General features: G+C 42.3%; 1 protein-coding gene across 1 annotated transcript; it reads left to right on the plus strand.

Moving 5' to 3' along the window:
- The first annotated feature begins 504 nt into the window (after positions 1–504).
- On the plus strand, positions 505–16,009 carry sars1 (seryl-tRNA synthetase 1). Its single transcript, XM_034196499.1, has 11 exons — positions 505–706; positions 3,475–3,545; positions 4,086–4,166; positions 4,305–4,463; positions 4,937–5,080; positions 5,183–5,338; positions 5,904–6,125; positions 9,523–9,652; positions 14,612–14,769; positions 14,858–14,987; positions 15,321–16,009. The coding sequence occupies exons 1-11, from the start codon at positions 571–573 to the stop codon at positions 15,485–15,487; spliced, it is 1,554 nt and encodes a 517-aa protein (XP_034052390.1). The 5' UTR covers positions 505–570; the 3' UTR covers positions 15,488–16,009.
- The last annotated feature ends 573 nt before the right edge of the window (positions 16,010–16,582 follow it).

Genomic DNA, 16,582 nt, shown 5'->3' on the forward strand with positions numbered 1-16,582 from the left:
TTAATTGAAAACCATTCCAGGTGACGACCTCATGAAGCTGACTGAGAGAAGCCAAGAGTGTGCAAAGCTGTCATCAAGGCAAAAGGGGGCTACTCTGAAGAATCATATTCTGGATTGTTTACACTTTTTTGTTAACTAGATAATTCCATATGTGTTATTTCATAGTCTTGATGTATTCAGTATTAATCTACAAAGTAGAAACAATTAAAAATAAATGAAAAACTTCGAATTTGAAGGTGTGACCAAACTTTGTACTGTTATGTATGAATCTGTTGAGTGTTTTTTGCAGGTAGCTATTGCTGATGATATAGGTTGCCAGGTTGGTGAAAAACAAACTTACTTTCTGTGTCTAAAATAACATTATTAAAAAAAAAGTGATGAACCCTCATCAGACTACATTGCATTACATGTATTTTGAGCGTATTGTTGGTTCGTTAATAATTCATCTTTCCTCACTACTGAAATTGATGGTCCCGTTTTGCGACGTAAGCAGAAGGACCTGGCAACCCGGTCCCGGTTGGAGCACTCCTCCCTGTGAGCTCAGTCAGCTCTGACAGGCAGCGTGGAAAGATGGTGCTCGACTTGGACCAGTTTCGCACCGACAAAGGTGGCGACCCAGAAGCCATCCGTGAGATCCAAAGGAAGAGGTTCAAAGATGTTACACTCGTTGATAAACTGGTCGCTGCAGATACGGAGTGGAGGAAATGTAAGACCCCTGTTATTTCTGTTGTTTCAGTCATAATAGCTAACGTTAGCATGGTGGCTCATGCTAGCGTAGAGTCGGTGTACTTTCTACTGAAGCTAGTTCACGCCAAACTCTATTCAAAAATCTGTCTTTTTATTGTTAGTAGGTGAATATAGCTATCATTTACATTCCATATGGGATATTTGAATACTTCACGCATAATTAGGAATGAAGTATTTTATTCGGCACCTTAAAGTGTTTGTTAAATATTGATTAAAGAGGTTTTCTTTGTATTAATTCACTTCAGACCGCAATAAGGTGACTTTCGCTCACTGAGTTACACTGCGGTGGACTGCGAATCATTTCAGAAAGTAAACTATTTAAATAGTAAAAGCCTTTCTAGGTGCACTACATGTATGCCGTATACACAAGTGGGCATCATTTTAACAGTGTGTACAATAATTTACTTTGTACAAGACCTGATATTTGATTAAAAAAATGGATGAAGCACTCAATGGGGCTAATGTTAGCATGGCTAACACCATTTAACGAATCCAAATGAGCCATGTGGTTATTTTCCAATACGTGAACGGTAAAAGGCTTTAAAATAAATGAACACCAAGCTGTAGTTCATATAGTTCCATATTGGAAGATATGACACAAAAGGGTTTGCTAATGTTGTGTTAGCTTAGCGATGCCGGTAAAGTGAAATCTGATGCAATCCCAGCCTGCAACATGACAAGTCAACCAGACAGGCTTCTGACTCAGCGACTGATTGTATTACATTACATTTCATTTGTTAGACGCTTGCATCCAAAGCGACTTACATACATTCAGTACTGTGGACAATCCCCACATGAGCAATTTGGGGTGAAGTGTCTTGCCCAGGGACACAACGACATGCTGACTGCAGTGGGACTCGAACTTGATATCTCCTGATTCCAAGTCCAGCACACTACCCACTGAGCCACAGCCTCCCATCCCATTGTATCATTACATTTTGCCATGTGTATTTTGTTTAAACGTTTGTATACAGTTGTATCATGGTTTATGATTGCATGATGCAGCATTGCAACAGCTGTCACCAGGTTACTGGTCCTGTCACTACTGCAACACACACACACACACACACACACACACACACACGCTAGGGATGGGAATTTGAAAGCAAATGTATATTCGAATATTCGACCCCCCAAAAAAACGGTTAACCGGTTAACCGAAATGTACATATCCTATATAAAAAAAAAAACATTCAAAGAAAATATTTCCAACACATTTTTTTCAATAACTTTTGGAAATAAATAAATACATGTTCAAATAAGTATAGAAACCAAGTCGAATTTGTCAAATGTATTGAACTGGTGATCACAGTTTGACAGCTATAGGCCTACAGCTTTCATGTGCTGAGGCGATTCACAATCAGGCCAGCTGTAGAGAAGACCCTCAGCTGGACGGAGGTTGTGGGTATAGCAAGGTATAGTATGTATATAAGTTTAATTTGGCATAGTTTGACCTCTACACCGCACTCACTAACCTGGTCGAAATATTTCCACACATTACTCCTTTTTGACGCCATGTCTGTTGTGTAGGACTCTTCTTAGAGTGTAAATAATTACCGGACTATGACTGGTAAAATATGTTGAATACCGGCAAAACTAAATCTCTCCGGTCAAAATGTACTTTGCCGCCACACACGGTTGCCAAGCAGCGCTTATTGTTGTTTAGGCTGGCCACTCATGTGTCGCGAGTGTTGACAGGGGGCGGGGGAGCACGCTCATGAACTGTTGGCGCCGGAACCTCGCAACAGCTGCGGAGCGCATTTGGGCCTAAGATGAGGTTTGAGTCTGCGTGTAGGGAGGGGCAGCAGCCATATCATTGGCTAGAACTAGCTAGATCTGATGGATTTGGACATAAACACGAGTGAAGTATAACCGGACGCGAGAGAGAGAGATCAGCACCTGCAGCTCTGCCCGCTGTGAGGGACCGGTGAGCGGAGCAAAACACACCTTTACGGCCCGTCTACACGACAGGCATCAAAAAATCTTGAAGCTGGGCGTGTCTGAGGCTTGGCGATTTCTCGCGACCAACAACCAATCAGGAATCTCCCGCCCGCCCCCGACATACAAAGCAATAGCAATGTTAAAACGAAGTAAACTGGATATAAAATCCCCAAACAGGCGAAAACCTACCAGTTTCATCCACTGTCTCTGCCACCTCCCTCCATGCCTCGCTCCTCCGGTTTGTATCCCGGTAGATGAACAGAGACTGATCATACAGCACCGGGTGATTCACTACCGCTATAATGAATTTTCCCTCCATTTTTTGGAATATGAGGAAATGACCTGCGTAGTCTCTCCCAGCATACACGCGGTTTGATTGGCTAGCGCTTGTACTGTCAGATTTGCATACGCGGGATTTGATTGGCTGATGCCAAGCATCGAGCCTCAAAAGTTGATGATAGATGCTCGTGATGCTTGCAAAGCCATGCGATGCTCCCCACAATGCAGTTCGGCGAAGTTTAAAAATCTTCTACGTCACCCCATTCAAATGAATGGGCGAAGCGTTGAAAGCATTTTTCGATGCCTGTAGTGTAGACGGGCCGTTAGACGTCAACTAACACATTTAGCTATGGCACTGTCGTATACATTGAATTATTCAATTTGATAATATGTAATCAACTTAGGCATCCCGCCCAAAAACAAAAATTAAATAACTCATATTCGAATCCTTCCCATCCCTAACACACACACACACACTCTGAATGACTGTGATTTCCCCTTCAACAGGCCGCTTCACTGCAGACAACCTGAACAAAGCCAAGAACCTCTGCAGCAAGAGCATTGGGGAGAGAATGAAGGTACAGAAGCACCAACAGACCACTTTTGAGATGAAGTCAGACAGGAGAAATCCCCATACTTGCCAACCTTGTGACTTCAAAAATGAGGAGGTTTTGTATCAAAGTAGGGGGTCCTCTTGTAACTTATAAAAAAGGGGATACAAAATAAAATGTTTCGGCAGATTTCACAAAATGCATACCTGTTTCGTTTAAAACGTTCCCGTAAGACCCAGGAATCTTTCTTTCCAGGGCGTTTTATGTTAGCTTGAGTATTTCATTTTCTAAATACTCAAAATGTCCCTCTCCGGCTCTCACTCACTGAAGAGGACAAGGCTAGTGTCCTGGGGGAAAACACACAAAGTAAAGGAAAACACATTTATGGAATTTTGTGATGTATATTGTGAGAAATAAGGGAAGATTGTTACCCAACGAGGAAAGAAGACAAAAATAAAAAAAGAGTTTCCCCAAATTGTGAGGATTGTCAAGTTTGGAAATAACAAGACTTAAGAGAGTGTATTTAACTGTATATCTGACCTATTGTTGTTTATGTTCTTAATGCAGAAAAAGGAACCAGTTGGTGATGATGACTCTCTACCAGAAGAAGCCCAAAACGTTGAGTCCCTAACAGCTGAAACACTATCGGTATGAATGCCTTCTCTAATCCTTCATTCCCTCTGAGTGTTTGCACTTTGCTACACACAGTTCTTAAAAGACAGAACACACAAATGTCTTTTTTTGCTTTCGTTAACTTGTTTGCACGTTTCCATTTCTCTATGTCAGCCCCTGACGGTAACCCAGATCAAGAAGGTGCGTTTGTTAGTGGACGAGGCTGTAGAGAAAGCTGATGTCCAGAGAATAAAGCTGGAGGCGGAGCGCTTCGATTACCTGAGGGAGATCGGAAACCTCCTGCACCCGTCTGTGCCCATCAGCAACGATGAGGTGAGGGGCTCCACATAGGCTGGTAAAAGATAGAGCAGAACACATCATCTGGGTTTTGTCACATCGGTTGACAAGTGATTTACCTATAATTGTGATTACATGATCCAGCAATGACTCATTTATAACAGGGGGGGGGGGGGTTCCAAGCACTGTCAGCAGAATGGAGTGGTTCATTTCTGGTAGAAACACCAAACCAATCACAGGAAGCATACCATCAATGTGTAATTGGTGAAAACTGGTGTAGCGTGAACAAGAAATTATCAACTAAACTAGCTAGCTAGACAGCTGCTAAAAGCTACCGTTTTAATAACTTATAGAAGGCTTTTAATGCTGTTTGGGTTTTCCCATCCCTGTAGTGTGTTGTTGAACATATAAATGGTCTGCAACGGCTAAAATCCCAAAGCTCCCACTCCACACTGGAAAATGGAATGTGAACCCGCCCCTTAAAGTTTCCTCTTGTTCCCCGCTGCCAGGATGCCGACAACAAGGTGGAGCGTACCTGGGGCGACTCCAGCGTGCAGAAGAAGTACTCCCACGTGGACCTGGTGGTCATGATCGATGGCTTCGACGGAGAGAGGGGGGCTGTGGTGGCTGGGAGCAGAGGTTACTTCCTGAAGGTGAGGGCAGATGTAACCCATGCAGCAGATGAACATGAAATCACCAGAGAGAGCAGCTGTTCATGCTTTTCCTCTTGTCTCTTCTCCGTCATCTCCCCTCAGGGCCCACTGGTGTTTCTGGAGCAGGCTCTCATCAACTACGGCTTGAGGCTCCTCCACAGCAAGGAGTACACCCCACTCTACACGCCCTTCTTCATGAGGAAAGAGGTCATGCAGGAAGTGGCGCAGCTCAGCCAGTTTGATGATGAGCTCTACAAGGTACAGAGGTTTTTAAAGACTTCCTAAACCTTTTCTGTTCAGTTGTATTTAACTTAAAAAGGTGTTGTCATACCCCCTTTCTGTCCTTCACTATCCTGCAACATTGTGAAAAATACATTGAGATTTAAGTATTTTTTAAATCAAACACCCACGCTAATAAAACCATTGTTTTGGGATGAGATGTTCAGGTGTCTTCATACTTTTGTATGAGTTCTAGTGGTGGCAGTGCCCCCTGGAGGCCTAAACAAAGAACTGCACATTTTAGAGAGTAGTAGTACACTCTTTTTTTGTCATCTTACATTGTGTGAATATCCTGACTGAACTTGATCACTCACTACAATAACTAACTACAAAATTAGTTAACTTTAATAATACCTACTTTTATGTTTTAATTTGCTATTGTAAAATGAACTTACATTTATGGAATATTCAATTTGAACAAATACACAGGTCGTTATATTCATCAAATTGCAAATATAAACATTCAAATTCACTCTGTGAAAACCTTTCAAATGGTTTGATATCATTGTTTGTACATCCTAACCTCGCCTGTGTTTGTATCCAGGTCGTTGGTAAGGGCAGCGAGAAGTCAGACGATAACTCTGTGGATGAGAAGTACCTGATCGCCACCTCGGAGCAGCCCATCGCCGCCTTCCTGAGGGACGAGTGGCTGAAACCCGAAGACCTACCCATCCGCTACGCCGGCTTCTCCACCTGCTTCAGACAGGAAGTGGGCTCCCACGGCCGAGACACTCGCGGGATCTTCAGAGTGCACCAGTTTGAGAAGGTCAGCTATAATCAGGGCTGCACATAACTGGTGCGCATGCGCACCTCTGCCAAAAAAAGAGCACCGGGTCATTTGAAAAAAGGCGCATTTGCGTACCGAGAGAGAGAGGGAGAGAGAAAGAGAAAGATATTTGCGAGTTGCATATGAACTCAGGGCCGGCCCGTAGCACTGGCGTTATAGATGTTCGCCTAGGGCGCCAGATCTGGGGAGGGGCTACGCTGGCAGTTCTGGGAGGAAAACAATTTTTTTTGACTGTTGGTGCTCATCCTAATTTTCTGCCTTGATGTAACAATATTCATAATTAAGTAAATGTAACACCCTTTTCACCCCGGTTACACGTTGCATTTGCCCTGTACGATGGGCGCTGTAAGTGATGAAAATGGGGGATGTTGGCTTATCTGGCAACCGCAGCTCACAGCCAAAATGCGAGTGAGCGAGAGAGAGAGAGAGAGAAGGGCGCACTGCCCGGTGTTGTTATTAGCATCTGGTGCTAGCTGCTCTAACGGATATAAGAAGATGTTTCTACAATAATGTGGAGGGAGAGTCCTCTCCAGTCAGACTGAGAGGCTGATACTACAGCTCAGTGAGGTAAAGGACTCTGAGTGTTTAGATAGTTCACTTTTGTCTAAGTTCAAACAGTTTGTTCACAATTTATGTAAACACATATTTCCAAGGCTCTCCTTTATAATTATTGGGATAAACAGGTTTGAAATCATTCCAATGTATACTATAGGACAGTAACCAAAAATATCCTTTAAAACTGGAGAGATAAAAAAAAGAAAATGCATAAATAAATAAATGTTAAAGATCAAATGCAAAGGTTTTTTTATAATTGCCAGTAAAATCGAAATCATATAGCTACAACACTATCTAAGATATTGCAGTATTAAAATCGTAGATAATATGCGTCTGGCAATGCGCAATATTTATTTTGTTCAACCCCCAACACCAAGTCCGACGATTTATTTTCTCAGCCGCTCCTCCGCAAGATGGCGTCGCGTGACGTCACAGTGGCCAAACAAACAAACCTTGGCTTATCGCTCACAGCTGCTTCCGCCGATAGTACAACTTAGTTTCGTTATCATGTCTGATTCTGAGTAGACTATAGACTAAAAGCTTTAGGAATCCAAACTATAACATATAATAAGTACCCTGTATCAAGATTGATGCAAAACAAGTGAAATTTGACCTTTTTAGAGAGGTTTAGAAAAATAAAGTCCAGGCGGACTCACCTCTGAGTGAGCCTCTGAATTAGCCCCGAGCGAAAAATGCTAACCTATTACTGCACCGAAATCACTCCTAGCTCCCTTATTACTTATCCTAGCTCCACATCCAACACATTGTTTATGATCGTAAAGACACAGAATCTAACGGTGCCCACCTCTATAAGCACCCACTCGGCTGAAAGAAATGAAAGCATGGCGGAGGGCTTTTTTGATGCATAGGCCTAATGAAGTGGTTAGAAGAATGTTGGGTTTTCTAAGTGCTCACAGTCACTTTTAATTGCGCGGGGGGCATTTTTAATTGGGCCAGGAGGAATAATAGTGGATTTAATCCCTATCATAATGCATATTGTTCACACTTTTCCGTTATGAGTGGAGGAGCAATGAATGAGCTGCAGATAAACTACAATGCTAACCGTGAATTAGCCCCGAGCAAAAAATGCTAACCTATTACTGCACCAAAATCACTCCTAGCGCCCTTATTACTTATCCTAGCTCCACATCCAACACATTGTTTATGATCGTAAAGACACAGAATCTAACGGTGCCCACCTCTATAAGCAATAAAACTGCAATTCCGTTATCTGCGTTATCTGCTGTGCTCCGTGCGCTTTGAAATCTAATCAAAAGTTGTTTACCTCAATTCTTTGGCGTTTCTGCATCGCCCGGCTCTTTCGTTCTTTCAGTGGTTTCTTGTGCTGAAATGTGGAGGGGACGGCTCCGGGTTTCAGCCTCCGACGTGCTATTAATGTTTCTCCACCAACAGACTTCATGATAGCAAGATCAACGTCATATGCATCACACGCGAAGTGGTCAGAACACAACTTGCTCCATTTTGTCGGTTGCCATCCAACACGATTCACAAAAAAAAATCCATTTTTTGCGGATGATTTGGTCTTTAGGAAATGCATGTAAAACTCTCCCAGATCCCGCACCGTTCGTACAACAAAAAGCTCAACAATAACCCATGTTAATTCAGTTTTCTTTTCGAAAAACATGTGACCGAGACTGCCGAGTCGGGATGTTTGGTCCAGAGACTGTTTGGCCACTATTACGTCACGCGCGCGGAGGCTGCTGGGAATTACATGTCAGAAATTCAGACGGCTTTGGGTCGAGTTTTGGATCAATAAAAAGCTTTTTTTTGGGTGTATTATCTCGATTTAAATAAAATAAAAAATACAGGCAGTCTTAAAAACAACATTTCTATAAAAATGTAGCATATTTGGAAGCTTTGCATTTGATCTTTAAGGTAAAATAAGATATGAATGAACAACACAAATAAAATAAGTTACATTCATTTGTTATTGGCTATGGTAGGTTATTGGTTATGTTCACATACTTATTTGATTACATCCACTTTTCTAAGATGACAACAGAGACTTTCGACCCAAAACCAGCTGTTGACTTGTGGATGCAAGCAGCTAATCACAGACTCAACCAGAGAGAAAGAAGTAGGCCTACATCATCAGCTACCATGTCTGACAGAGAGGAAGACAGTGAGGAGAACAGTCAGGAGGGTAGTGATGACAGCTTGTAGGATTACTGGTCCAGGGCAAAAAAGTTATGTGCACCCCTGGCTATAATGCAGGAAATAATGATCTAGAAATGTCCCTACTGGGAAATGAGAATCGTATAGCAGTGGCAGTGTTGTTACTTTCTTGGGCTTTTGTTTTGAAAAACAAGCCTAAACCCAAGCTTCCCAAAATAATAGTTGCTCTATTGGGCTTTTACTTTGAAAACGAATAGGCCTTGTCCGGAGCTTCCTGTAAGGATACTATTCATCTATGTGGGCTTTTGTTTTGAAAAACGTGCATCGTCAGGAGCTTACAGTAAGGTCACAGTTACTGAATAGGGCTTTTTTTAAAGAAAAACTAATATTCCTGTAATGATACAGTTACTCTTTGAGCCTCATCATGAGCCTCCTGTTAGTACGCAGTAATTCTTTTGGGCTTTTATTTTGAAAATGAGACTAATGTCAATTGGTTATTCCAGAAGAATGAGGTGTGATAGAAAATACACGTTGGCCAGCTGACTTTGCCACATTTTGGGTATAACATATTTAGTTAACAAATTCAATGGCAGTTATGTGCGTTGAACCGAGTCAGTGATTGAGTGATTTACTGTTTTGGTATTTGGTGAAAAATAATGTCATAAATCTCATGTTTTCTTTGTAGATCGAGCAGTTTGTGTATTCCTCCCCACATGACAACAAATCATGGGAGATGTTTGATGAGATGATCGGGACCGCGGAGGAGTTCTACCAGACGCTAGGAATTCCTTACCGCATCGTCAACATCGTGTCAGGTACGTCTGACACACAGCTTTCTTAATGTGTAACAACATTGTAACAATCAGCTTATATTCGAAGCCTCGTTAACATTGAAAAAAGGTCGGGAGCTACTGTGGTAATTTAACCAGGAAAAGATAGTGGCATAATAATATAATGATGCATAGGCAAGGCAAGTTTATTTATATAGCACTTTTCAACACAAGGCAATTCAAAGTGCTTTACAAAAAATGAAAGAGATTAAGAAAATGGCATTTAAAATCAGTCATTAAAAAGAAAAGCTAATAAAATAAACATTAAAAGAAAAAATACATGGATAAAAGTTACAGTGCAGTCAATTAAACATTAAAAGCATACCCACTTAACGGGAAGAAACTCAGCTAACAGACGATATTAACAATTTTTACCTACACGGAAGAGAAGTCCAACACCAAGAGTCTAAATCAGGGGTCACCAACCTTTTTTAGGGTGAGCGCTACTTTCAAAAAATAAAACAAGTCGTGAGCTACTTTTACTCCTCTTTTTTTGTTTTTTGCAGTGTATATATTTAGCACATTTTAACATTATTATATGCTGACCTTTAACCTTTGTGTGCTGTTTGGGTCTGTGGGACCCGTTTTCAGTGTTTAATAAAATAAAATGTATGCAATTAAATTGTTTTAACCTGCTTTATTTGGGGGTGGACCTCACCTGTACAAGATGTATTTTTAAATGTTGAAGTTAAAGCATCAATCTGGTGCACTTTGAGCACAAAATGAATTTATTGATACAGCTCTCAACACTCAGATGAAAGAGAGCTGTATACTTTTCAATAATCCATACATCTTTAGAATATGATGACAACCAATAACAAATCATTTAAACTTGTTTATTCTTATTTTATGTTACCTAGTTAGCATTCTTTCTTTTTATTTATGCATATTTTCCTAATCACTTCCCTTTTAAAATGTTTTTTTTTATACTGTCCTAGAGAACACATTGGAATGATTTCTTTATCTATATTAAATAGATAAAGGTGTGCTCTCGCTCTCTTTCTGTCTCGCTCGCTCACAGAGGCTGTGTGCTGCTCCGTGGCGATGACGGCTTGCGTTAAAAAATAATAATAAACATATTTGTCCCCTGCTCTTTTCGAAATCCCGTTTGTGTCCCCCTTCTCCCCAGTGGAAATTACGCCATGTGTGTGTGTGCGTCAATTGCAATAAATATATATGCAAGTTGCAACACACAGAGTAAAACTCTGCCCCTCATGTGCTGTATAGACTGGCACGACTAGGCTGTTCAATGGGGCTGATGTGTCAAACTCCTTAAGTGGTGAGCTGCCACATTGCTTTTCTTCCCGACTGCAACGCTGGTCCCGCAAATCAAGCAAGAACGTGATTGGTCGATATTCATTGTGGGGGTGGGGGGAGGAGGGGTGTTAGATAGATATAGAGTTGTAGTAAGTAGATAGAGTTCGCTATGATTTAGGTTTCCTTTATGCATGGGGTAGATTATTTTAATTACATTTCCTTTTTTGTTTTATGATTTGTTTGGCGAGCTATTTTTAGAACATGCCCCGCGGGCGACTAAGTGCCCGCGGGCACCGTGTTGGCTACCCCTGGTCTAAATCAACACTTAGCGAAATGGGCTAACGGGTACTTTAGCACACAACTGGCAAAAGCGATCTGTTCTACGTCATGTCACATGAAAGCTGAGATTCCACAGATTCCATTGGTGTAATGCCCCGGCCACACGAGGACGAAAACGGCTAAACGCATAGGATTAACGCAAACGCAATCGCAAAAAAGCTTCCGTCCACACACAATATTCACCGGATAGTGTCTGTCCACACGAGACAGCTCCGTTTAGCTCCAACCGCTGGAGAAGCTGCAGTACATATGCAGGAGCCTGTACGTGGCGCTGCAACTTCCTCCACAAAAGCAGCGAAGAAGCATGGTTGTCATGGTTGCCTTTCTGTTTATTCTCCGCGGTGGGGGCCGAGGGAACCGGGCAGAGTTTTTCGCCAGTCAACGTGTATTAAAGTTGAAATCTTCCGACAAATTTATAAAAGTGCCGGTCAAAGGTCTTCTTTGTTATTTATTGAGCTTTAAAACAAATGAATAATGACTCTATATAATATAATAATAAAATACACGGAGCCTCTCTTTTTCCTCCCTCTCTTCGGACAGCGTCAGTGTCTGTCTCATGCAGCAGCTGATCCAGTAATGAGTGACCCGGCCGACAGTAAAAATAAACATATTTATAACTAGTTTAGGTAGTTTGAGAGGTGTCTCCGTCCTGTCAGATTAGACTTCACTCGCGTTTATGTCCATATCGAGAGAAAGATAAATAATCTGAATTCAGTGTGCAGTTTACTTTGACGCGGGGGTGAGCAGCAGAGGTGGGGAGAGGCGGGGCTATTGCCTCATCATTATCAGAAAATGATCGTATAGGGCGTACACACGGAGCCGTTGGACCCCCCAGAGCGTTGCGTATGCCGTTCTATCCACCTTGGGACCCGTTATCGTTTCCGCAGTCGTTTAGTGCCGTATTCGGTCGTCCTCGTGTGGCCTAACGGTCTATATGACACTAAACAGTAACGCAAACGACCGTTTTCGTCCTCGTGTGGCCGGGGCATAAGTCTCATCACTGTACGACTAAAACTCACTGAACTAGCAGCCAGGGAAGAGCAAGAAAACAACTTCACTTTACTTAGCCATGATGATAATTATGTCTTACCTTTGCTGTTTTGTGATCAAAAGTTGTGTTCAAGGGCATACAAACAGTTAATCCAATGTCTCTATGTAACTTTAAAATGATTACTGATAATCCATCATTACAATTCTAAATAATAAACTGATTATAATGGTTAGCCGACTGGAGCTTCCGGTTTAGGAGGTGCACACGCAGCGTCTCGTTTTAACTGAATAATGGTCATGTTTACGTGGATTTATGAACTGCCCCTAAATAATTACCGCCCCCCTTCCAGAGACACACTGTCAAACACACTCATACCTGCTTGGTATGGACATTGAAAAAGTTACATTAAAGGAGACCTGTCATGCTATATTTGAATAATATATTGTAGGGCCATTGTAGGGCCATCTGTAAATGAGCTTAGATGGCCCTGTGGGCCATCTAAGCTCATGGCCCTGAGCCCAATAGAGATTGCCCTGATAAATATGCGCGGACGAAATGACGTACGAAGGGTTTGGGGGGCCTCCCCCTAGAACATTTAGATGTTTGCAGGTCTTAGATGCTGTCTGGTGCATTCTCTAGACTGAATTATAAGATGAACCACCACAATATTATATTGTACAATTTCTATTTGATTCTTCATTTCACTTGTTTGTTTGTTCTTGTTTGTGTTTGCTCGCTTGCATGCCCTGCATAGCTATAAGAAATACTTAAGTTGTTGGTCAAGACACTTTCCATCTGATGGAGGCAAATGCCTTCCCAGATGTAAAAAAGTAGAAAACATTACATTCAGTTATAACTGCCAAAACAAACATTATTTACACTATTATGGCCCCTGTTAAAAATGTTTGTAATGTTATCTACTGTAAGTTGGTCGAACGAATGCCTCCTCATCCGGAAGCTGACCGAGCAGACCCGAGCAGCAGTCGAGAGGAGCCGAGCGCATCCGCGAAGCACACAAAATGGCGACGTCAGAGTTCCCGTTAGCCGGCAAATCTAAATCTCTTCGGTCAAAATGTCCGGTCAAAATAATTTCCCTTTAGCGCAATACCGCTTCAGTTGCGCCACTTATGTGACAGACAAGAAGAGTATGTGACAGACAAGAATAGTCAATTCTAATGTCTAACACTTAATGTGGAGAAAGAGATGTCCTGGATGGGTTGATTGTGCGTTGATCTGTTGGTAATGCCTCGGGGTTCCGGTGGGCATGTAAACAAATACATAATGCTGCGCTATACTTTGTGGCCTCACCCAGTTGCATAGCGACACTTATTGTTTAGGTGTCTTTTAATAAGCAGGTAGTCCTATCATTAGCTAGAACTAGCTGGATCTGATCGATATGGACGGGAGAGAGAGATCAGCTGCTGCTGACGAGTCGGCACCATAGACTGTATATATAGGTCGGCACGCAGCTCTGCATGATCACATGCAGCGGTGAGCGGACAAAACACACACTTCAGGTTAGAATATCACACATAGCTATTTTAATGACCTCTCAAACTACCTAAACTAGTTATAGATATGTTTAGTTTTACTGTCGGGTCACTCATTACTGGATCCGCCAGCTGCATGATACTGGCATAATAGATTGCCCGATCGGGGCAACCAGCAGGTGAGGCTTCATTGCCCGAGCGAAATACTAGATGGCCCCGGGCCATCGGGCAGTCGTTAATGTCGAGCCTTGGCTGCAGCTGACCACGCCCCCCTGCAAAGGAGGGGGCCGAGTTACGAACGTCATGTTACCATGCTGTTACCATGCCACGGCAACCTCTCATTCCCCTGATTGGTGGAGAGTTGGCCATATAGGCGGAGCTCCCCGTTTCTGACGTCAGAACAATTTAAAATCTGGATCAGTCTGTATCCGCTCTGTTGCAGCCCCGTTAGAGATTTGGGTATGGAGGAAAAGAGAGGGTTGTGTTTTCTGACACTTGGTGAGTTCCCTGACACACCGGGGACACATATTCATGAATAAAAGACGTACAAAGGTGTATTTTGCATGATGTAAATTACAATAAAATGACTGTTGTTTAATCTTCACATCTTGTAATCATGTCTATAATTTTGAGCACCAAATTATTGAAAAGTATCGATAAGAGTATCGAAAAATACCGGTATCGATAAGCAGTATCGGTATGGATAAAATCCTAACGATACCCATCCCTAGTCTACAGTGATGGCTCTGTCACAACATGGCGGATGATCTAAAAGTCAGTACAGAAAGAAAACGCTTAATAATCAGCTTCTGATAGAGCGGTGATGGCTCTGACATGAACTAACTTACTGCTCCGGTGTTATCACAGGCGCCCTGAACCACGCTGCCAGTAAGAAGCTGGACCTGGAGGCCTGGTTCCCGGGCTCCGGGGCCTTCAGAGAGCTGGTCTCCTGCTCCAACTGCCTCGACTACCAGGCCCGGCGCCTCCGCATCCGCTACGGACAGACCAAGAAGATGATGGACAAGGTGAGGGCACCTTCTGAACACTGTGTTGTTTCTACACACATTTAGTTGGCCGCTGATATTCTTCTTCTTCCTCTCTGTCTCTGTACAGGCTGAGTATGTGCACATGCTGAACGCCACCATGTGCGCCACCACCCGTGTGATGTGCGCCATCCTGGAGAACTACCAAACGGAGGAAGGCATCATCATTCCAGAGAAGCTCCAGCCCTTCATGCCTCCTGGTAAGCTGAATGCAAAATGATTGTAAAATATAATAAATGACAAATAAATACTGTGAAGCCGTTTTTAAAGAAATACAGGCAGGGTGAATAATTAGGAGGAGCAAGCTAGGCTAACGAGCGTAGTTTAGCACACAAAAGCTACCTTGGCTTCCTCCAATATTAAAACATTTCATAGACATCAACATGTCAATTACAAAATAGTTCTTAAGGGGAATTATTTTTACTGAACGTTGTGACGGGAAAGGTTTAAGTTTGTCAGACAACAGATTTTCCCGCCCAAATTGGTAAATATCGGCTAACGGAAAGACTGGTACTTTCTTTTTTTCCATCCAGGTATGACGGAGATCATCAAGTTCGTGAAGCCGGCTCCCATCGATCAGGAGACCACTAAGAAAGCCAAGAAGCAGCAGGACGGAGGAGGGGGAGGCAAGAAGAAGAAGCAGGGAGGAGACCAAAACCTGCCCAGCGCCATGGAGACCATGTCCGTCAACGAATCATAGACTGCCTCACAAACACACACATAGAAACAGATGGAACAGAGCCTTGTGTGTAGTTCTGTTGTCCTTATAACAAAGTAGCTCTGTCCCATCTGTGTCTTATCATGTGATCATCTCAGACCCCCCCCCCCCCCATTCACATGTCTCTCATCTGCAGCAACTCTAAACCTCAAACAAAGTTATTGTAATCTGAATCACCCGCTACTTTTTCACATCAGTAGGTTTCTTTTTTTATAACTGATCAGTAACTCTGCATCTGTTCTTCTGAACTGACTTCATCCTCCTTTTAATAATTCTGAAATCAACCTCAATCAGTGATCAGGTACTTGAATTGTTTGCTTTAGGCTTCCCTTCACGTCGTCATTGATCTCAGACCACGCTGTGTCACTGTTGACCATAATGCTTTTCACTGGCTTATGATTGAGACATCTACATCGTATGAACTCGCTATATAAAGGGACATATATGATTGAGCAAGTGGCACTTACTGTACACAAACAATAAATACAGTTGATATGGAAGTTATCTTTGTGTGGGCTTTTTTTGTGTGTCTACAGTAGGCCTACATGTATTTGTCTTGGTACTGTCCCAGTGTCAGTTGAAAATCTAAATGTTATCCTGTGAAACATCCTATGATGTAGGAATCAAAATGTACGGAAGCCCTGAGAGGCAAGTAAAAGGTGCATTTCGCTTCTGTGTTTATGCCTAAAAAACAGGTCAAAAAGTTCCAACAAGGATCATCTTTCAAAGTTTCTTATTTTTCATTTTATCTGTAAAACTTGAAAAGTGTTTTCTTGTTAGTTTTTGTTGTTGTAATATTAATGTTGACCACTAGAGGCTAAGTGCAACAATTCCCAAACTACTAAAAGGGGTGCTATCATGCTCATTTTCAGGTTCATATATATCAAATGTGTTGGAGCGCTAGCCACTAGAAGCGCAAGTGTGACACTGTGGTGTCATTATGTTCCAGAAGTAAACAAAGGAGTCCAATCAAATCAAGTCTTATTTATATAGCACATTTATAAACGATTTTTGGTCGAGCCAAAGTGCTGTACATATAATAAAAATAGCCTATCGTAGAGACACTTTACAGCAAAT

Source organism: Gymnodraco acuticeps, unplaced genomic scaffold (assembly GCF_902827175.1).
Source record: "Gymnodraco acuticeps unplaced genomic scaffold, fGymAcu1.1, whole genome shotgun sequence".
Classification (NCBI taxonomy): domain Eukaryota; kingdom Metazoa; phylum Chordata; class Actinopteri; order Perciformes; family Bathydraconidae; genus Gymnodraco; species Gymnodraco acuticeps.